Source organism: Mixophyes fleayi, chromosome 3 (genome assembly GCF_038048845.1).
Source record: "Mixophyes fleayi isolate aMixFle1 chromosome 3, aMixFle1.hap1, whole genome shotgun sequence".
Classification (NCBI taxonomy): Eukaryota; Metazoa; Chordata; class Amphibia; order Anura; family Limnodynastidae; genus Mixophyes; species Mixophyes fleayi.
The window spans coordinates 105,028,288-105,047,781 of NC_134404.1; the positions used below are offsets into that span (position 1 = coordinate 105,028,288).

The 19,494-nt window shown below is 36.4% G+C and overlaps 1 protein-coding gene across 4 annotated transcripts in view; it reads right to left on the reverse strand.

Moving 5' to 3' along the window:
* Positions 1-697: 697 nt before the first annotated feature.
* Positions 698-19,494, reverse strand: part of MECOM (MDS1 and EVI1 complex locus) — a 43,708-nt gene continuing 24,911 nt past the window's right edge. For 3 of the 4 annotated variants that reach the window (XM_075202092.1, XM_075202094.1, XM_075202090.1), the window contains exons 9-16: positions 17,220-17,246; positions 10,857-11,023; positions 8,312-8,389; positions 7,456-7,625; positions 5,675-5,819; positions 3,354-3,572; positions 3,073-3,256; positions 698-2,063 (exon numbers count right to left, since the gene is read on the reverse strand). In XM_075202092.1, coding sequence (XP_075058193.1) covers positions 1,929-2,063; positions 3,073-3,256; positions 3,354-3,572; positions 5,675-5,819; positions 7,456-7,625; positions 8,312-8,389; positions 10,857-11,023; positions 17,220-17,246 — 1,125 coding nt within the window. In that variant the 3' untranslated portion in view covers positions 698-1,928. The remainder of the gene's footprint in view (positions 2,064-3,072; positions 3,257-3,353; positions 3,573-5,674; positions 5,820-7,455; positions 7,626-8,311; positions 8,390-10,856; positions 11,024-17,219; positions 17,247-19,494) is intronic. The other variant, XM_075202093.1, reaches the window with a different exon arrangement.

A 19,494-nucleotide genomic window follows, 5' to 3' on the forward strand; every position in this document is an offset into this window, starting at 1 on the left:
ACTTAAATGCATTATTTTGCCTTACACTGTCATTTGTAAATATATACGTATTATTAAGGTTTCACAATATCACTTCTTTAGCTGTTTATGTTGTGTAGAGGTAAAGAAAAATGACCTTTTCTGAATATTGTGCACCTGGTAGCTGTCTCAATGCTTTTTCATTTTTTGTTGCATGTGTGATGCAACCTAATTCTTGTCTTAACAGAGCTTCTACTAACATGAATTTGAACTAAATAAATGTTTAGTGAATGAAGAGAGATGTTTGTCAGTACTTTAGATTAAGTTTGAAGAGGAAACGTTGTGAAGTGTCAGCTCTGAAATCAGTTGTAGACATTTGGAATGATAAATTATGTATACTATAAACATTTATGTCTAGTTATGGGAATATTCATTAGAGAAAACAAAAATATTTTATATGTAGCCAACCCCTTCCAAGATGTCAAGTGACAAATATCAACACTTTGAACTGAACTAATTATATCTTCTTATACCAATAAATGTAATGTAAATTAAAATGATAATATCCGTCTGTCAATAAAATCATTATTCCATTAATAAATTAATAAATATTTCTTATACACAGACCCAATTGAATTAACACTGACCTCCAACAATGTAGTTCTTTATTTTCATGTACTTACTCCTCCCAAAATAATGTACTCGAATGTGTAACAATTACAATTATACAAAACAATTAAAGAAAGTACCTCAATTATTTCAAAATGAGATTATGGAAAAAAAAATATGCAAAAGAATCTGGTCCCTCAAAAATGGAAAAATAAAACAAAACAAACAAAAAACAAAATACACTCTTGCTTTTAAACAGGATTGAAACACTTCATTTTACAAACAGATTTAACAAGAACATAACAAGACACAAGCTTGCAGACAAACAGCATAAAATAACGGGTACAATTTTAATCAGAAGAATCATGCATTCATGAAAGAAATTAAAAAAAACAATTTTGTACAAGAGAACAAAAATTGAATGACAAAAAGAAAAATGCAAATTGCATCTATTTTCATCGTAGAAGAAAGGGTGTGCTAGAAAGATCAACACAATCAGCACACACATACATAAATCTGTTTCCAGACACAACTGAAATGTGTGAGTGCCTCTGACAACATAAGAAGTGTAACAGTGCTATCGTAAGTTGACAATAAAAAAGAAATAAATACAATTATATGGGTAAAAAAAAGTCAAAACACTGACATGATTGTCTAAAATTAAAATGTCAACACATTGATTTGGCAAAGAATTAACTGTAAGATATATTAGTGGTATCGGCGATTAAAAAGGACCTTTAATGACTTAAGCTCTCTTACTGAACATTGTAAAATTCACAATATACACATAATTTCTTTCCCCCACAAAACAATTAAGACATAATTAAGGAAAGAACAAATTATTCCCTGTTATTTTCTACATTAAGTGATAATGTACATTTGTAAATAACTACTTTTGCTTTCAAAGTGTTTAAATACATGAAGCTTGTGTTATAGAAATTGTCTATATTGGAGCAACTCTGTCTACCACACTTGTAGTAAATCAGTGTGTATAAAAAATTATTCTGTTTTTTTTTTTGTTTTAGTTTTTTTTATTGAGTGCTTGTATGTGTGTCAAGATAACACATTATGAGCTGGAAGACTCGTCCACCAAAGTCCATAGTCTTCATAGTCTGTCTTTATTTTTTTGCTCAGGAAATCAGCAGCTGCCTTTGCTGTGCAAATCAAAACAAGGAGAATAAATAGTTTATTTTTTAAAATTATTCCATTTAAGGTCACCAGACTTTGAGGTGACCCTGCAGGTAATAAGGCATCCTGCTCTTCAGTCTTTTTCTCTGAATCGTTCTTTTTCCCTAAACAGTCAAGTATGGAAGAGCCATGCTAGATGTTGGACTTGGTCCCATGGAGGTGCCGTCAAAATGTCATACATGACTAATGGAGTGTAGTGCGGTGGATTCCGCAGCTGCCCTGGCCATGTTGTGCCACATACTGGAAGAACTGTGGGTTGTGGTATGGAGCGGTTCCTGGTCAGACAGAGAGAGCATCATTGCATAGGCCTTAAAAAAAAATACAGAGAACAAGGTTACACTAATGCATGGTATGACCTTTTATGCATTTTAACTAGATGTCCTTCACATTACTAGCATTGTCTTCTAACTTATTTAGGTAAGATAAAGAACAGCTATGGATATTTGGCAATATATGGCAATATAGTTTCCTTAATGTGTGTTTTTACACTTCATCCTTCCTCACCAAGTCTCCATGGAGTACGTCAGTAACTTTATTTTACTAAGAATTAAAAATTCAATGTTCACTGTTATAAGCCTGCCATCATTAGTTCGGTTGACAAAGATCAGCAACTATCATTTATATGATCATGAGGAGAAGGTGGATAAAATGCTTGAACCGAAATAAGAAATTGCTCCGAGCAATACACCAATAAGTAAACACAAAACACCTAATTCTGTACACGGCTCTGAAAAGGTGTCTAATATTTTAATTAGCTAACTAAGACTTCTTTTTACTAAAGAATATATGATATGCACAGATATACAAAAAAGCCTTTACAAGCAAAGCTATGAAATTGATAATAATAAACACATCTAGTATTTCTACAGTGTAAATTTATGTTCTATGCAGATAACATCTGCAGAATAGGGAAATCCTGCAATCCATTGGAATACAATAAAAGGATTTCAACCCTTTTAAAGGAGTTTTCAATTAATAATCTCCCTCTCCCATACTGGAACATCTACCTTGTACCCCCAACGTTTCATCATTGCAGGATGAGTACCGAAGCCATCCAATCAGGAGCTTGCTGTCACTTCTACCCATGCATCTGATCCCTTCTCAGCTCTAGTGCCCATACATCATTAACAAAGCCTTCCAACACAGGTCCCAACTAACGCATTAGTGTTGGGGAAAGGAAAGGGTTGAGTAAATCCCCAGCACCTCACATCTCTTTAAACTATTGTATTACAATTGAAAGGAAGATGTATTTGGAAGTAAATTCTTTTGCTAAACCATTTTTGGATACACTTGTCACGACAAAATAAAAAAAATTACCTGGGATTTGTTTTTTCTATATAGTGGCTGTTTTAAGTCCTCTGGCAAATGAGAAGCAGTGAAAGTAGAGAGGTCATCATCATTATATTGACTCTCATCCATTTTTCTCATCTTGAGACTATCGGTGAAGTGCCTAATGTGGTCCAAAGCAGATAGACCAGTCTTAAAATCTTCATCGTCATACCTATGTAGTACAAGGAAGTAGTTCAGGGTTGAGCAATACAGGAGTGATCATACAGCATCATAAAGCAAAATGTAGGAATTAGAGAAAGTACACTAACCCGCTGGGGGAGACTTTGCAATTTAATTCAACTTTACTTGTTTCTTCATAATCGTTGTCATTTTCAAGCAGACTTGTGTTGGGTTCCTTCACTGATTTCCCAGCAATGTCACTCTCTTCATCATCATCATCCAGGATAGCGTCATCCTCTATCTCATCTTCATCCAGGATATCTGAATTCTGACCAGTCAGCATAATTTTATCATGACTGCCATTCATCCTGAAAAGAGACAAGAAGTTCCTCAGTATTAAGACAAATCACATTGTCCTCTTATAAACAATACATAAAGAGTTATATGGGTGATGACGTTTTGTTTTCTTCCCTAGATAAACAAATCAGATCAGACAAAAGGGTATGTTTGACTTAGTTGCAATCAAAGAAAAAGGCAGAAAGCCAAATAAGTAGATGTGTACAGAACTATGTAGATCAAGCAGTTGTAGCAACTTACCTATATAACATTGATTTTGGATAAATAATTTAGCTTTGTTCATCTTACTATACAAAAAAGATGATATAATGATATAAAAAAGTATAAGATTATAAACTGCCCCTGGGTAAGCAGCATTGTACATAGTATTATACATATAGTTATAAGGTTTTAGTGCTGATTCATTGTAGACTACAGTGGAATCTAAGGGATGTTTCACCATCATCTAAAGTGGTCTAGCGTAAAACAATATAATTAAAGGCAGTTGTCTACTTGACTACACATCTGTATCTTTTTTCCCCCTGTCTGAAAAAAAAGCATTCATTTTTTGTACCTAGCTTACAAATAAAAACTTGCCCTAGTGTAAACATTTTGCCAACAAAATTGTAATGTAGTCTGTATACAATATTTATGTAGTGAATTTGGAAACAGAATATTTAGATTACTTCTAGGTTATTATGCAGCCACAGTACAGAACAGCTTCTATCAAACATAAAGATTAGGCCTTTTATCAGGAAATAATCTGTTTACTTAATCAGAGGTAATAACACTACAAATGAGTCAGTAATTCTCCTAATCATGTATCACACTTCCTAGACAATAGGCTTCCTCGCTATATTAAGACATCATTTATCTGGGTCTAGTTTGTCTTACCAGCTCTCCTCTAAAATACCCCAACCAGGAAACATGAAAGTCAACACTCAAAGGAATCAATGTAAAAAGTCAGGAAATTATATATTTAAAACAGAAAAGCTGAATAAGCAATGAGTCCATTGGCCTGAAAACAGGATCATTACTGGCAATCTCAAATCACACAGTGACCACTTGTATCTTTTATCTGAGTACAATGATGGTACATTTGGACCACCAGCAGGAATTGAAAAAAAAATAAGTAGGAGGCACTGGAAAAATAATGGTTCTAGTTTATGCTACATCACATTTCTCATGGATGAATGTTTCATGAACTGGACCTACAGAAAGGAAAGCTTTATGATTGAATAAACAGATTTGCTAATTACGTCTCCGAGTTCAGTAATTTGCCAGGGATAAAATATCCATCAAGCGCAGTCAGAATGCAGAATTCTGAAAAGGAAACACTGACTGACCCCGTGACCCTCTCTCTTTATTAACTTCCTGTTTAGGGACATGTTGTGGCCAGATGTTAAATCTAAGTCACCAATCACAAGGCAAAGCAAAATGATGAAATACATGGAGAAGTTTCACCAATAAGGATCATTGAAGCATTTTCACACATTCACAATATATTACTGTAATAGAAGCTATATTCTATTATCCTTTGCATATTTTCCTGTTTCTGCTCTGTCCATGGAGTATTTTTTAGGATAAAGAACATGTAATTATTATTGCCAAAAATACGGCAGGCCATGCATTTCACCATTGGGGAATTGCATGTGATACAGATATTTTTCTTGCATTAATTATGCAAGCAGATAGTGAGAGATGGCTATGTGTACACATCCTTATGGGTTTGTTCATATGAATAATAACATCAGCTTTTAACAAGTACATGTTAAATTTTTAATTCATACGTTGTCCACTCATGCAAAGATTTTTTCCTTGTGATTTGATGAGATTTGTATCTGATGAGATCATATAATAATTAATTTATGTGTATGCGGGACAGGAACACTCTCACACAATGCAATCTACCCAAAAAAACAGGCAGTGCTATGATCACTTACATTCCTCATTACTCAAAAAAAAAATTGTATTGCTACATATTGAACAGTCATGACTGAACAATCTATTTTCGCCACATGCTCAAAATCTCCAGTATATAATATTTACATTGCAAAAATGTTAATGATCATTTCAATAATATTCAGAAAATTGCTGCATGCTTGGGCAGCAGAAGTGTGGGTTATTGTCTTACCTGTCTTCTGAGTGTAAAGGTGACTGCTTGCTATGACTACTGTTCCCAATGAAATTTCTTATTTCGGTGAAATATGAATCCTCTTTGTCGTCTAAAATAGCCCCTGTGCCTTCAGACTCCGAGTGAGGGGAGGATGCAGCCGTACCTGGAGCGGGGAAGGAGAAGCTTAGTAGCAACACAGTGTGAGAACACATTGTACACATTGCGAGTGTAAGGACTGCGGTCTGTTTCAGGCACTCCGAGATGTGGGAAAAGCACTATTGTCGGAAAAAGGTCTTCAAGGTCAATGAGTAGAAAATATGAAATCCATGTGTAAACTCAATTTTTTACTGTCAGTAAACAGACCTCTTTCTATAGGGTGGGGTACGGTTTTCCAGCTACAATAATGCTGACAAAACATACAACGATGTGAAAATTCCAATTAATATAAAAGAGATAGGGAGGAAATAGAGACTTACCCTATAACAGGCAGACAACATTCCCCATACACTTCATTCCCTGCACATGTAAATTGCGACTCTATAAAATGTCTCCATTATCGAATGACGTAACTTACAATGGACAGAGTGAGATTTCTGGTTTTAAATAGAAATGCTCGGTTCGGTTCCCTGAGAACCAAACACACCCAAACTTAGCAGATCCGAGTACTGAGCCGAGCCGGCTCAGTACTTTCGCGCGCCCTCAGAATTGAAAAGGAGGCAAAACATCATTGTTACATCGTCGGATCTTGCGAGCTTTGGATTCTATAAGAACCGCCCTCCATGGTGATCCAGCGCCACAGAGGGACACAGAAGGGGTAGCACAGTTCTTGGCAGTCTCTAGTGCAGTTGGGCAGCGTCATAGGTAGAAAAGAAAGAGGAGGGGTAGCAGTGTTCTTCAAAGTCTCCATTGACATTCAGGAGAGCTCCATTGCTCCACTGCTAATTGTCATTGCTGAAATTGAAATAATAGGTTTGGCAGGCTTGGTCTTCTAAATCTGCAGTCTTTGTTTGAAAGAGTAAGAAAATAATATTGTGACCTGTGAGGTGGTCAAAATTGACTGCTAATAACTTGAAATTAGTGTTGAGGTTAATAATAATATAGGGGGAAAAAAGCAAATATATTGGATTTTAGCAAAATAAAATAGGGATTTTAGAAAAAAAAATGTAAACCAAAAGACGCAAGGGCGGTTTTGCAAAACCAAAACACGAAGTTAATGCTGATTCAAACCAAAACCAAAACCAGAACACGGTGGTCAGTGAACATCTCTAGTTTTAAAGCGGCAATGGGTCCGCCCATTGCCGCCTTAAAACCGGCAATCTCACTCTGCCCATTGTAAGTTACGTCATTCGCACTATAGACGTTTTATAGAGTTGCAATTTACATGTGCTGGGAATGAAGCGTATGGGGAATGTTGTCTGCCTGTTATAAGGTAAGTCTCTATTTCTTGCTTGTTGCTTTTATACTAATCAGAATTTTTACGTCGGTGTACGTTTTATCTGCATTATTGTAGCCTAAATAATGTTTACCACCGCTTTTACAAACAGAAGAATCCTACAGTAAATATCGCAATAACACAGTCTCACAACCTCCCACAAGTATGAATTGCGGGGTCTTCCGTGTTGAGAGGTTGGACTAACAAGCTGAAGTGTGTAACGTATTTTATGTGCACTTGCATGAACTACTGCTCACTTTTCAGAATTTCTTTTTTGTCAGTTCCCACAAGATGCATAGAAACAATGATGGTTTTCTTCCATAAATCATGACACCCATATACTCACATACAAAACACCATGTCTTACCAGATATGTTGCCATTCTCATGCTTCTTTAAGTGTCTATCCAGGTTGGTTTGCTGACCAAAACATCTATCACACAAGTGACATTTAAAGGGCTTTTCTTTGTTGTGAATGTTGCGGACATGCCGCTGCAGGTTGGAAGAGATGCTGAAGGATCGGTCACAGTATTTACATCTAAAGCCAACAAACAGGTGTGAGCGAGGCATTGTTCAACATGAGAACTATCAGAACAGACGGCATCAAACATCCTCAGTAAATATAAACACTTCCTAATTGTTTCGCCTTTTTTCTGTATCCTGCTTCTAATATAATTCTAGGATAAATGCAATTGTTAGAAAACGGCTGTTTGGTGAGTTATTGCAATGAACAAATATTGCCCAAGGTGGTTTGCATTGTAAGACTAGAATGAATAACATGTGTTAGAGAAAGACTCTGCAGCAGATTACGGTAAAGAATGAACGACAATCCTCCATGGAAATCCCACCCAATTCATTGAAGCCAGCTCTTCAAGAACATATCATTATATTTTTATTTACTACACGGATTTAATCTAAAGAATGAATGGTCTCCTTCCACAGAGCGAAGAATCAGCCCAAAATAAATGAATAATTTATACAAAATAATAATCTAACATGGTTGTTTTTAATGGAAAAGCATATATGTGTGTAATATACATCTTAGCATTGACCCCCTGATCTGCTCAAGAGAACTAACCTATCCTCTTTGGTATTAGTGTAGCTACAAATGTTAATCCAAGATCCCATTGAGCAACAGGAATGTTTTTAAAGAATAACATATGTAATTATTTTTATCTTTTTCATATTCCGCTGTACAGAACAATAACATCAAATATTTCATACCGATAAGGCTGTTCGCCTGTGTGGGTCCGCAGATGCCGGGTTAAGTTTGCAGATCTGGGAAAGATCTTTCCACAGTACCTGAGGGAATAGATAACAAAGAAAACATTTGTAGAAGTATTCACACCACTTGCTCACGTCATTAGCTCTTCACCATATTCCTCACACCTGCCTCCTGTTATTTTACTTACATCCCTTTCTCATTTCCCTATAACACATTACTAGGTTGCCTGTGATGAAATAGGTGCTCACTTGTGGAAATAAACTTTCCAGCACGTTGTACCAACATTTCATCTTCCCAGGTCCTCTCAGTCTATGTCCGTGTGTCTTCACATCATGGCATCATCATCATCATCATCATCATCAGTTATTTATATAGCGCCAACATATTCCGTAGCGCTTTACAATTGGGGACAAACGTAATAAACTAATAAACAAACTGGGTAAAACAGACAAAGAGGTGAGAAGGCCCTGCTCGCAAGCTTACAATCTATGGGACAATGGGAGATTGACACATGAGGTTAAGTATACATTTTGCATCTTGGCCCAGCCAGACTGTAAAGGTAAGGTGACTCATAAGCTAAATGATCCTGTCACACAATAATGTTGGTCCGGGGGTAGTTGTCTTGTGTGAAATTGTGTAACAGGCTAAAGGTAGTGAGGTTAAGATGGTGGTTGAGGAATATTATACGCTTGTCTGAATAGGTAGGTTTTCAGAGAACGCTTGAAAGTTTGTAGAACAGAGGAGAGTCTTATTGTGCGAGGGAGAGAGTTCCATAGAGTGGGTGCAGCCCGAAAAAAGTCCTGTAACCGGGAATGGGAGGATGTAATGAGGGTGGATGAGAGACGCAGATCTTTTGCAGAACGGAGTTGCCGAGTTGGGAGATATTTTGAGACAAGAGAGGAGATGTATGTTGGTGCAGCCTTGTTGATGGCCTTGTAGGTTAGTAAAAGTATTTTATATTGGATTCGGTAGAAGACAGGCAGCCAGTGTAGAGACATACAGAGTGATTCAACAGAGGAATAGCTATTTGCAAGAAAAATCAGTCTTGCCGAAGCATGCAAAATAGATTTTAGGGGTTTGAGTCTGTTTTTGGGAAGACCAGTAAGGAGGGAATTGCAATAGTCAATGCGGGAGATGATTAGTGCATGAATTAAGGTTTTAGCAGTGTCTTGTGTGAGATATGTGCGGATTCTGGAAATGTTCTTTAGATGTATGTAACATGATTTAGATATAGAGTCAATGTGGGGAACAAAGGATAGGCGTGAATCAAGGATTACACCTAGGCAGCGAGCTTGTGGGGTGGGATTTATGGTCATGTTATCAACAGAGATAGAAATGTCAGGTATGCTCTTGTTGGCGGGTGGGAATATTATTAACTCTGTTTTAGAAAGATTAAGTTTGAGTTGACGAGAGGACATCCAAGATGAAATGGCAGAAAGACAGTCAGTTACACGGGACAACACAGATGTCGAGATATCAGGAGAGGATAGATAGATTTGGGTATCATCCGCATAGAGATGATACTGAAAGCCAAAGGAACTTATTAGATTTCCAAGAGAAGCGGTATAGATAGAGAACAGCAGAGGACCTAGCACCGAGCCTTGTGGTACTCCAACTGATAGGGGAAGCGGAGCAGATGTGGCTCCAGAGAAATTAACAGTGAAAGAGCGATTATTATTATTATTATTATGGCATCATCAATTACCATCATCAAATCATGTAATCATTGCTCATCATATTCTATTAACTAAAGTATTCCCACTTCTCTTCCCAATGTTTCATATTACCTTACCTCTAAATCCATCAAACTATCATGTGTGTCCCTCTATTCATTCAGTCTATATCCATATGTCTACCCAACATTTCTCCATCAATAACACCAACACACACCTATATTCCATACATCATCACCATTACCCAGCTTACATCAGTCTATCTGCTCCAAAATTTGGTATTTTCCTAATCTGACAAACCATTCAATTCAGCATCTATACCCAGCCTGCCTCCCGAAATTAAAACAACATTCGCTAATATTACTTTGCAATATCATTAGCTTACACCTTCCATGTCATTGTCTTGCACTATCTTCACTCTGTACATGTTGACAATCTACATATCAGCTTCTCGTCCGCTCTGCTTCCCTTAACTCTACATTTTTTTTTACTTTACCTTCATATCATCATTACAAATGGTCCTCTGATATTTATCTTTCCTCCCTCCATATATTGTTTTCTGTCCATAACTTTTTTCACATACTCATCATCGCTAATCATCTTTTATCAATTCATATAATTTTCTACCCTATGTCTCCATGTCTCCTGGGGGTAAAAGTATCAAGCTGAGATTTTTCCTTCGGGTTTGAAAAACCAATCAGATTCTAGCTATCATTTATTTAGTACATTCTACAAAATGATAGCTAGAATCTGATTGGTTGCTATAGGCAACATCTCCACTTTTCAAACCCGCCAGAAAACTCTCAGCTTGATACATTTACCCCCTGATGTCTTACTTCAGTAGCAGCTTAATCTTTTCACAGTTCTGTACCTGCAGGTATATCGTTCTTTGCCTTTTCGAAGAATGTTTTCTGGAAGGGCAGTTGGTGAAGTTCGAAAATTGAACATGGAAGGAACAGACTGTATAAGTTCATTGGCTTCAGGTTTAAGGGCATTAAAACTCTCCAACTTTTCCGCCATGTTTTCTATTGCTGACATCTGAAATGAAATGACCAAAAAATACAAAGCATTAAAGGACCTACAGAAAATACAGGCAATGGCTAGTAAAGCATACATATCTGAATGGTTAGCATAAGAAAAATCAAATATGCATTTAATCATTGCCTTGAATTCTCCATTAAAATGAACCACATACGGTTTCAAATAAATTATAGAGATTTACCCTTTTTATGGAATCGTAAGACTAAGTTAAATCTGTGACTATATCCAATATATATATTAATCTAATAGTAAAGCAGTATAATAACACAATAGTAGAGCTGTACCATAGTAATATAAAAACTCTTCCAAAACACAACACCAAGCCTTTTGTAATGATAAAATATCTGCACTTTATGGCACACACAATAAAAACATTGTGTGCATTTCTACAACATAATGTAACATATATTTAAACCCAAAGTCAATAAAAAAAAGTTGAAAAGAAACTCAGACACCCAATTAAATTTGCTTGTACGTTAGCATTTATTTCTTTGTATCTCTGATGAGATATATTTTATGTTTAACAACCATTTATATAACTGTTCGGGTGCCAGCTCATTTTCTTTCCACACAGGTGGTCTGTTGAATAACAGATGTATCCCAAAATACTATTAACAAGACAAAAAAATTCCATCTGCTTTGCCTTGTTCATAAAATCCTATATAATGATAGATTCCATATTGAAAAAATTGATTTAGAAAATGTGTTTTATTCCCGTACGAACTCACTGTAAACTGTTGGGTTAACCCCATACATGCTGCTAAGTACAAGTGAATGAAAAGACATGAGCCAGTTGCTGTTTGCTTATTTAAGCACACACGGCTAATTGGTGAATTTAAAGGGAAGGGATCATTAGTGTGCTTGACAGTGTTTACTTCTTTGAAATGTTGCTGTCGGCTACCTGTAGTGTGCCTAGCTGTCCTGCTGCCTTAGATTGTACTTGTTGTGGCAGCCTTGTTATCATTTATTTCTACAAGTGTTGTGTATACTTTAAAAGACAAATATTGCCATTTTTAAATACTATTGGATATATTAACAAGGTAACTTGCCACTAATTTTGTAAGAAGAAAATTGCAGTTTTAAATTAATAGCCTACATTTTGCTGCCCCAAAACTTGCTGCTGGAAACAGCTGCCTTATGCGGTCATATTATAGTCGCACTCTATGGGGATATTTTGTTTCTAAAGGCAAGAGGAGTCTACCTAGATGTGTGATCACTTTCTAAGCAGTAGCTGTGATTTGTCAAAGGGGTCCATGAGCAAACTCATTAGCTCCGATGTCCTGTTGCTTTACACTTATCTAATGCACTACAATGTATAAACAATCATTTTTTGGCATACTTCCCAACAGCATTTAGTTTGGTGGGATTGCCCGATTCACCTTGTAATAATTTGGAGAGTTTTTGGAGGGACTGGGTGTGGTGTGAGTGAAGCCTGTGGTTTGTTTACTTGTGCCCAGATATTGCTTTTGGAAATGTTGGGAGATATGGATCTTTTTTGAGAATTGTATTTACAGAAAATTATAATGCTTTCCCAGTTAATTGTATATGATACAATTTAATAAAAAACTCTGTTTTTTTCTACGTCATATAACAACAGATGACTTTATATAATGACTCACGCATGTACAGAGGAGCCCTGCCCTACCCTGGCGAGTGGTAAGACTCCTCCTACCGCTGCCAACCAGTATCGCGGGGGAACTGAGCATCGTTCAGTGACCCGATTAACCTTTCATCATAAATTGGGCGAAAAGATGATATTCTATCGCAGCGGTAGAAAATCTTCCTTAAATCATAAATAGACTCCTTGACCACTAAGTGCTGCTTCCTAGAGTTACTGTAGAGGGAACTGGCTCATTTTATACAGAGGATAATTCCAGTGTGAATGTGTTAGAAATACAGGAGTAGCATTTAAAAATAACTTCATACATTTACGTATCATACTAATAATTATGGAAATAAACCCTTTATTCTGAAAACTTTTAAATCCCAAGCATTCTAAATAATAGACTCAACCAAAATCTGGAAAAGTGTATTCATTAATTTTATGATATTTATATATATATATATATATATATAGACAGGCATGAGCTTTTGCCCCAAAAACTAACACACACTTAATTGCTATTGTCCTCTGCAGTGACAATAAAAGGACCCATTCCATTGTGTAAATGTGCAGAAAGGAAAGTGAAAAAATGTAAAAGCAAAATAAGACAAAACATTGGTGTCAAATGTCATTCTGATCAAATTGTTCTACTATTTGTTATAGTGTAGCTGGACCTTATAGCAGAGCCCAGCAGATCATCGACTTTTTTCAAGTCATGTCCTCTTTTTTTCGTATTGTTTTTCTATATTATATCCTTTGTTTTTCCCTGTGACCTACAGACTTGCCCTCCCGTTCCTTGCTTAGAGCTTTTAATGGTAGTTACAAATTGCAGTGTACAGAATACCATTCCCAATTTGCTCCGTGTCTTTCAAACACAGAGCAGGAAAAAAATCTCCTAGGGAAGTCAAGATGCATTTACTTGTCATGCAACAAATACGAAAGGCTAGGGATGCGGTGAGGGCTGCAGGCTCACATAGGTTTGATTCATAATCATTCCGCTGCTAAAACATTCTCCACAGATGCTTATAGACAGCACATTTGTCAACATGAAGGATCTTGACACCTACTGATCACAGGGCAGGCAGCTTTGTAATGCTACTGGTGATCACAAAGCAGGTAATTCCATCCCCACAGAGCAATGCCATTATCTAACCCAAGCATCTGAAGAATTAGCATTTTCAGGGAGGGGATTTTACCCTTCTATTTTTTATTTATTAAAAATCAATTTTTTATCACATGCAATCTGAATTCTGCAGCTTTTAATCTAGTTGGTCTGTTCTGGGTAACAAATCAATCTGATATTTGGATAACTACACAGAGAAAAGGTTTGGTGAATGAAAAATGACCTTTGCCCTTTGGGCTGATTAGCAGTGACAGAAAAGCACAAAGGTTATGATAGCATATATAATAGTTAGGAATAATAAGTACCGTACTAAAGACAATAAATATCTTTTTATTTCTATCCATTTAATATTCCGGTCAGTTTCATTATCTAGAGGTATTAAATCACTTGACATTTTTGTGCGCTGAGAGATTTTAAAATCATAGTCCATTTACATGGGAAATGGCACACAGAGCCTATTACTGTAATATCTATTCATAGCTGCAAGCCCTTTTCAGAGCCAAATTTATTTTCAATTATTAACATTACATATAAGGAAGTTCATAAGAACAGACGAGTCTTGTCAGCACAGTACTGACCGCACATGTGCATATGTAATATACACAGAGCGATTACATTCTTACATTGTAATTACTGTAATGAACCAGCATTCCCTTAGAAACATTATGTTATTATTAAGCAGCTAGAAGTGACTGCCAATGATGTCTTTGCAAGAGTTCATTCTCAGCTATGCCCAGGAACTGTAACCACTTCCTGCAAAGCTTTCTACATTGAAATTAAATCAGCACTTTAAAACAAACGATTTAAGTCTGGGGGTGTTATGTTACCATTATATGGGTAATATATTCCAATCAATATCAACCACTTATGTAAATTACATGCTTTGGCAGGCCTGTGTATGTCGGTTTTATGTATAGGAGCACAGTAATTTTATATTAGTTCTGTACCTAGTTTAATAGTAGGTCTTATTGGCTGCTGCTATATCCTTGCTCTATTGCTCAATCAGTGAGTTTTCATATATAGAAAAAGTGTAGGCAGAAGAGGCAGCTGCCCTGCGGTATTGGATTCATGTAGGGCAGTGTTAGCTGACCTGTGACACTCCAGGTGTTTTGAAACTACAAGTCCCAGCATACCCTTCCAGCAATAAGCTGCTATATAAAGTCAAAGCATGCTGGGACTTGTAGTTTCACCTGGAGTGTCACAGGTTAACCAACACTGGTGTAGAGTAAGTCCAACATTGAGCACTCTCCATTGTTCTTCTGATGTGAAGGAGCAGCAATGGAACTCCAAATTGTTTTAAATTCTCTATCAACTTTATTTCTGGTTGCCTGAAAAAGCATAGAGATAATGGAGGCCATACCATGTCACTATGGGCCTAATTTAGAGTCGGACGTAATGTGCGTCTAAGACGTACAAGAAAGAGCAGAAGTGGGAGTGTGGCACAGCTTGGTAGAGTATTACGATTGGCTTGCAACCCCCAGTTGTGTGCCACTCGTAATACCCTACCAAGCTGCGATCAGTTCCCACAGCTAGCTAAATACTTGCACCACCTAATTCCTGCCGCACTTTTTCTGTCTTTTTTGAAGTGTGTTCCACCTGCGTCTTGATCCGACTAGGCTAGTTTTTGCGGGTAGACGCCCATAGTATCTAAAATATTCATGGTCACTCCTACATAACTCCGTGTTCCACCCTTTCCCTCGTATTGAGACTCAAGCAGTCGCAAGTGTACACTGCATCTGAAAAGCAGACGGAACTGTTGCTTACTGCACATTCCCACTTACTGCATGCCCATCAGTGGAAATGTCCAGGATGCGCCTGAAACGGACTTTGCGTCCGACTCTAAATGAGGCCTTATGTGTCCACTGAGCTGACTTCATCCTGGGGAAAAGGCTCATGTGCCTTGGGTAGAAAACATCTTCTCCCACAACAGTGGTCTACTTAAAGACTGATGAAAATCTTAGGCCAAATAACAATATCTTTTGCCAGCGTACCTGGCTGAAGAGGGCATCACATGATTGGATGTGTAACATGCAACAACCTCTTCTTCCAGATACAACCCAATGCTTTCATGTCTCCCGGCCAATCGTGATCAATATTGCAGTTTGGTCAGGGAGTATTCATCCCGAAACCGCTTTGGAACATTTACAAACCCACTGGAAATGGATATTCGTGGGTCCTTTACTCTGCTTTGGAGAAAATAAAATATTGTCCACTTCTAAAATACATTTCAAATGTATGCTCAGGGGGTAGTAGATATACGATCACAACTGAGGCAGAAAACGAGATAAATTAAAGAAATAATAGCCTCAGAGTTCTTATAAAAACAATTTAAATTATTTTAATTTGCATGAGAAACATTGAGTTCTATATATATGTTATCGGCAGGAGAAATCTAAAATGATGATGTTTCGAGTCCTACTTCTTAAATATAAAACATGTATTTATTGTTGTGTGTTATCAAGAAAAGAAATGCATGATGTAAATTATGAGTAGTGCAATGTTTTGGAAACAGTAAAGTTCAGCAAAAGGGTCATTGGCTTACTAACAGTGATTCATTGCCTCTATGATATTAAGATTAAAATATAATTGATATAACTTTTCCATTAGAATCAACTTTTGACAAAGGAAATCAGAATAAACCACTGAAATATTTTAAGAGCGCTTATGACTTTTTTTTACAACATGAGAAATGTGAGTTTTTTGATCTTTTTTATTAATGGAAGATTTTGAATACTTTTTTTTTACATTTTGTAACTTGCTAATAAAGTAATAGAAGGGTTACAAAATAAACTATAAATCGGTTCATTGCAAAATAATTGCAGTTACAGTGTAATATGTGTAGCATATTTGTGGCCACACATGTCCTGGAAAGTGTGTGAGGTTTTAACAACTCCAGTAGGCAAACAGCAGGAACCACCCATCAGATCTGCTTCATCCATTGGTTAATATATATATGGGGACTATGTATTAACCTTCGCCAACTGAAGACTCTAGTCTATGTGGAGAACAAAACAGGACAGGGATATTCAGATCCCTCCCTTGCAGGCTTCGTGTTCCTCCACATCGCAAATTGTGCCGCGCTATAACACCCTGTACTAAGGACTATTTACCAGGACAGGCTTCTATCTGAGCCTCTGTCCTGGCTAACCAATTTCAAGAAATAAATCTGTTAATTAATTTCTTATCGCTTGTAAGAAATGATAATTAACATACAGAAAATGAGAAGGGTCATAATTACACCCTTATATGAGAGAATTGTCACACATGGATAAAACAGGAGGGCTTTGAGAGGAGACAAAGGGAATAATGATAAAATGATAAAAACAATTGTACACTAATAGAAGTTAAAGTTTTGTCACTTGAATATTTTTATATATTTGTGCCTAATAACTTACAGTAGATAAATTAACCTAATTAAAAGCAGTCAGAACATAAACAGTAGGTGATAAAACCTTAAAATCACTTACCCAGGTTCTCTGATCTGGCAATGGGAACTGTGAAAATAATTTAAACAAAAACAAAAAAAAACAAAAAAAAAGATTATTGGACTGTAATAGTCAGTTTTCAGAAATCCATATAAACGATTGTGCAATAACTATGACAATAACTACTGAAACGCAACAAATAAAAAAACAGCAACATTTTTACACTGTTTTGTTTTGACCAACCTCATACATTAAAAAGAACTAGACCCAAATACAATCGCCTCTTCTGATTACCCCTCCTATACCAGATAGGTGGGCATCCACCATTATCTCCATATAAGAACTGTGTTCTGCCCTTTCATCTGTTTGAGGACTCTAGGATCAGAGAGAGGATAGATAAATTCAAATGGTTGTTAAAGGAGGAGCTTCAGTGCAGGTAGCACTTCATTGGATGGGTTCTACAGCCATCCAATCACATACGCTTTACAACAGCAACAACCATTTCAATTTATTCATGTTCTTTGTTCCTTTTGTAGCCAGAGAACTCTGGTACTGAGGGAAAAAAACAGTGCCAATGTGGATGTAACAGGAGATGGACCAAACATTTCTGCTACCCTCTTAGGGGAAATTTCAGGATAAGTGACAACATTTAGGTGGTATTCTCATTACCGGGTTGCAAAAATTAAAAATGCCATAAATAAGTAGTTATGTACATAAATAGATGACTAACATTTATGGGTTGGTTCTGTATATCTCTATCATATCATCCAACTGAGATCCAGGAAATGTCCCTACTTTTCAGTACTGACCAAGTGCTCAATAAAATTCATCTTATCGTGTGATTGGCAATTTTCACAATCTATCTTTATTCTCTGTGCTTTAACAATTAACATTTATTGAAGTGTAATGTTTAAAGTGCAAAAATAAGCCCAGTATAAAACAAAAAAAACAAATAAATAGTAATGGTAACTCTATCATAGTGAAGTTTGAAGTGTACAAACACTGAACCAGTACTGCATGTAACATGCCTGGATGCACTTTCTCAGGTAGCAAAGTGTGCCCAAAAAATATTTTAAAACGTTGGCAACAATGATCACTTTTTCCAGATCCAGGTGGATCCTAGATATATCCAGCTCTTAAATTCTACATAATTTTATTCACCCCTTATTTGACCAACTCAAAAGAATTTTACACAAACACTACTATACTATTTGTATTCTGATATTTGGACAATGAAACAATTATTCTTTAAATAATATCTGTAATAAGGCTATTATTTTCCCAATAATAGCGAACATCTGCAGAGAAGGTAACAAGAAATGAAGTATGAAGTGAGAGAGGAAGTACCAAACACCACACGACTGCATAGCACTGTATGTTACCCAAATCAACCAAACTATACAATATTACTCGACAGGAGGCCAGACATTGCTGGATAGTCTACACTAAAACTCACAGGTACAATGTTTTATTGGCAAATATGTACTATTTGTTTGGGCCTAATATACTTAATTGAAACCACTTGTATAGGATTCTCTTTTAAATAATCCTGAAGCACTGCAAAGATGTTCATGTGTAAATATGACACAACCCAGAAACATATTCCTATGGACGACATTGTGATGAATACTTTGATATAAAAGCCAAACAAACATTGAAGCAGCAAATACATCTGAAAATACATATTTAAGGACAGTGTAGATTTCATCAGATACACAATAATACTAGGTGGTCCCTTTGTTTTAAATGAGTGCATTCTTGGACTTGGACCAAATACACTTTTAAAGCTGTCCTTGCAAGAGTCTTCCAATATCACACTATTAGGTTAATACATTTTCTCCTGACAAACAAAACAGGCTGATGCATTTACTCCCTGGTGGAGAAAAGCCTCTTTGTTGAGAAGAGTGAGTGCACCTGTTAGCAGATGTCAATACATTATACTAATTAGAGAGAAGCCGTAACTCACTTTGCTGTTATTCACGGCCTCCGCAGTTGTGTCTTTTGCATCCATAAAGGTAACATTTGCTGATGAACCATTGCTGATTCAGGCAACTCCCGTTTCTCAACAATCTCATCTATTTCCCGCTGCTCATTGACTATTTTACTCAGACAGCGATAAGAGGATCAACGTTTTAAAAGTTATCTTTTGTTGAAGGAAAACGAAATCTTTGAAAATAAATGTGGATTTATTATCTAAAAATCCATCCATTCATTTTCCACCGCTCACCAGGATGTAGCTATAATATATTATATACACATAGGGGTACATATATAGGGCTATACATAGGTGTACTTTTAACCGTGTATGAATCTGAAA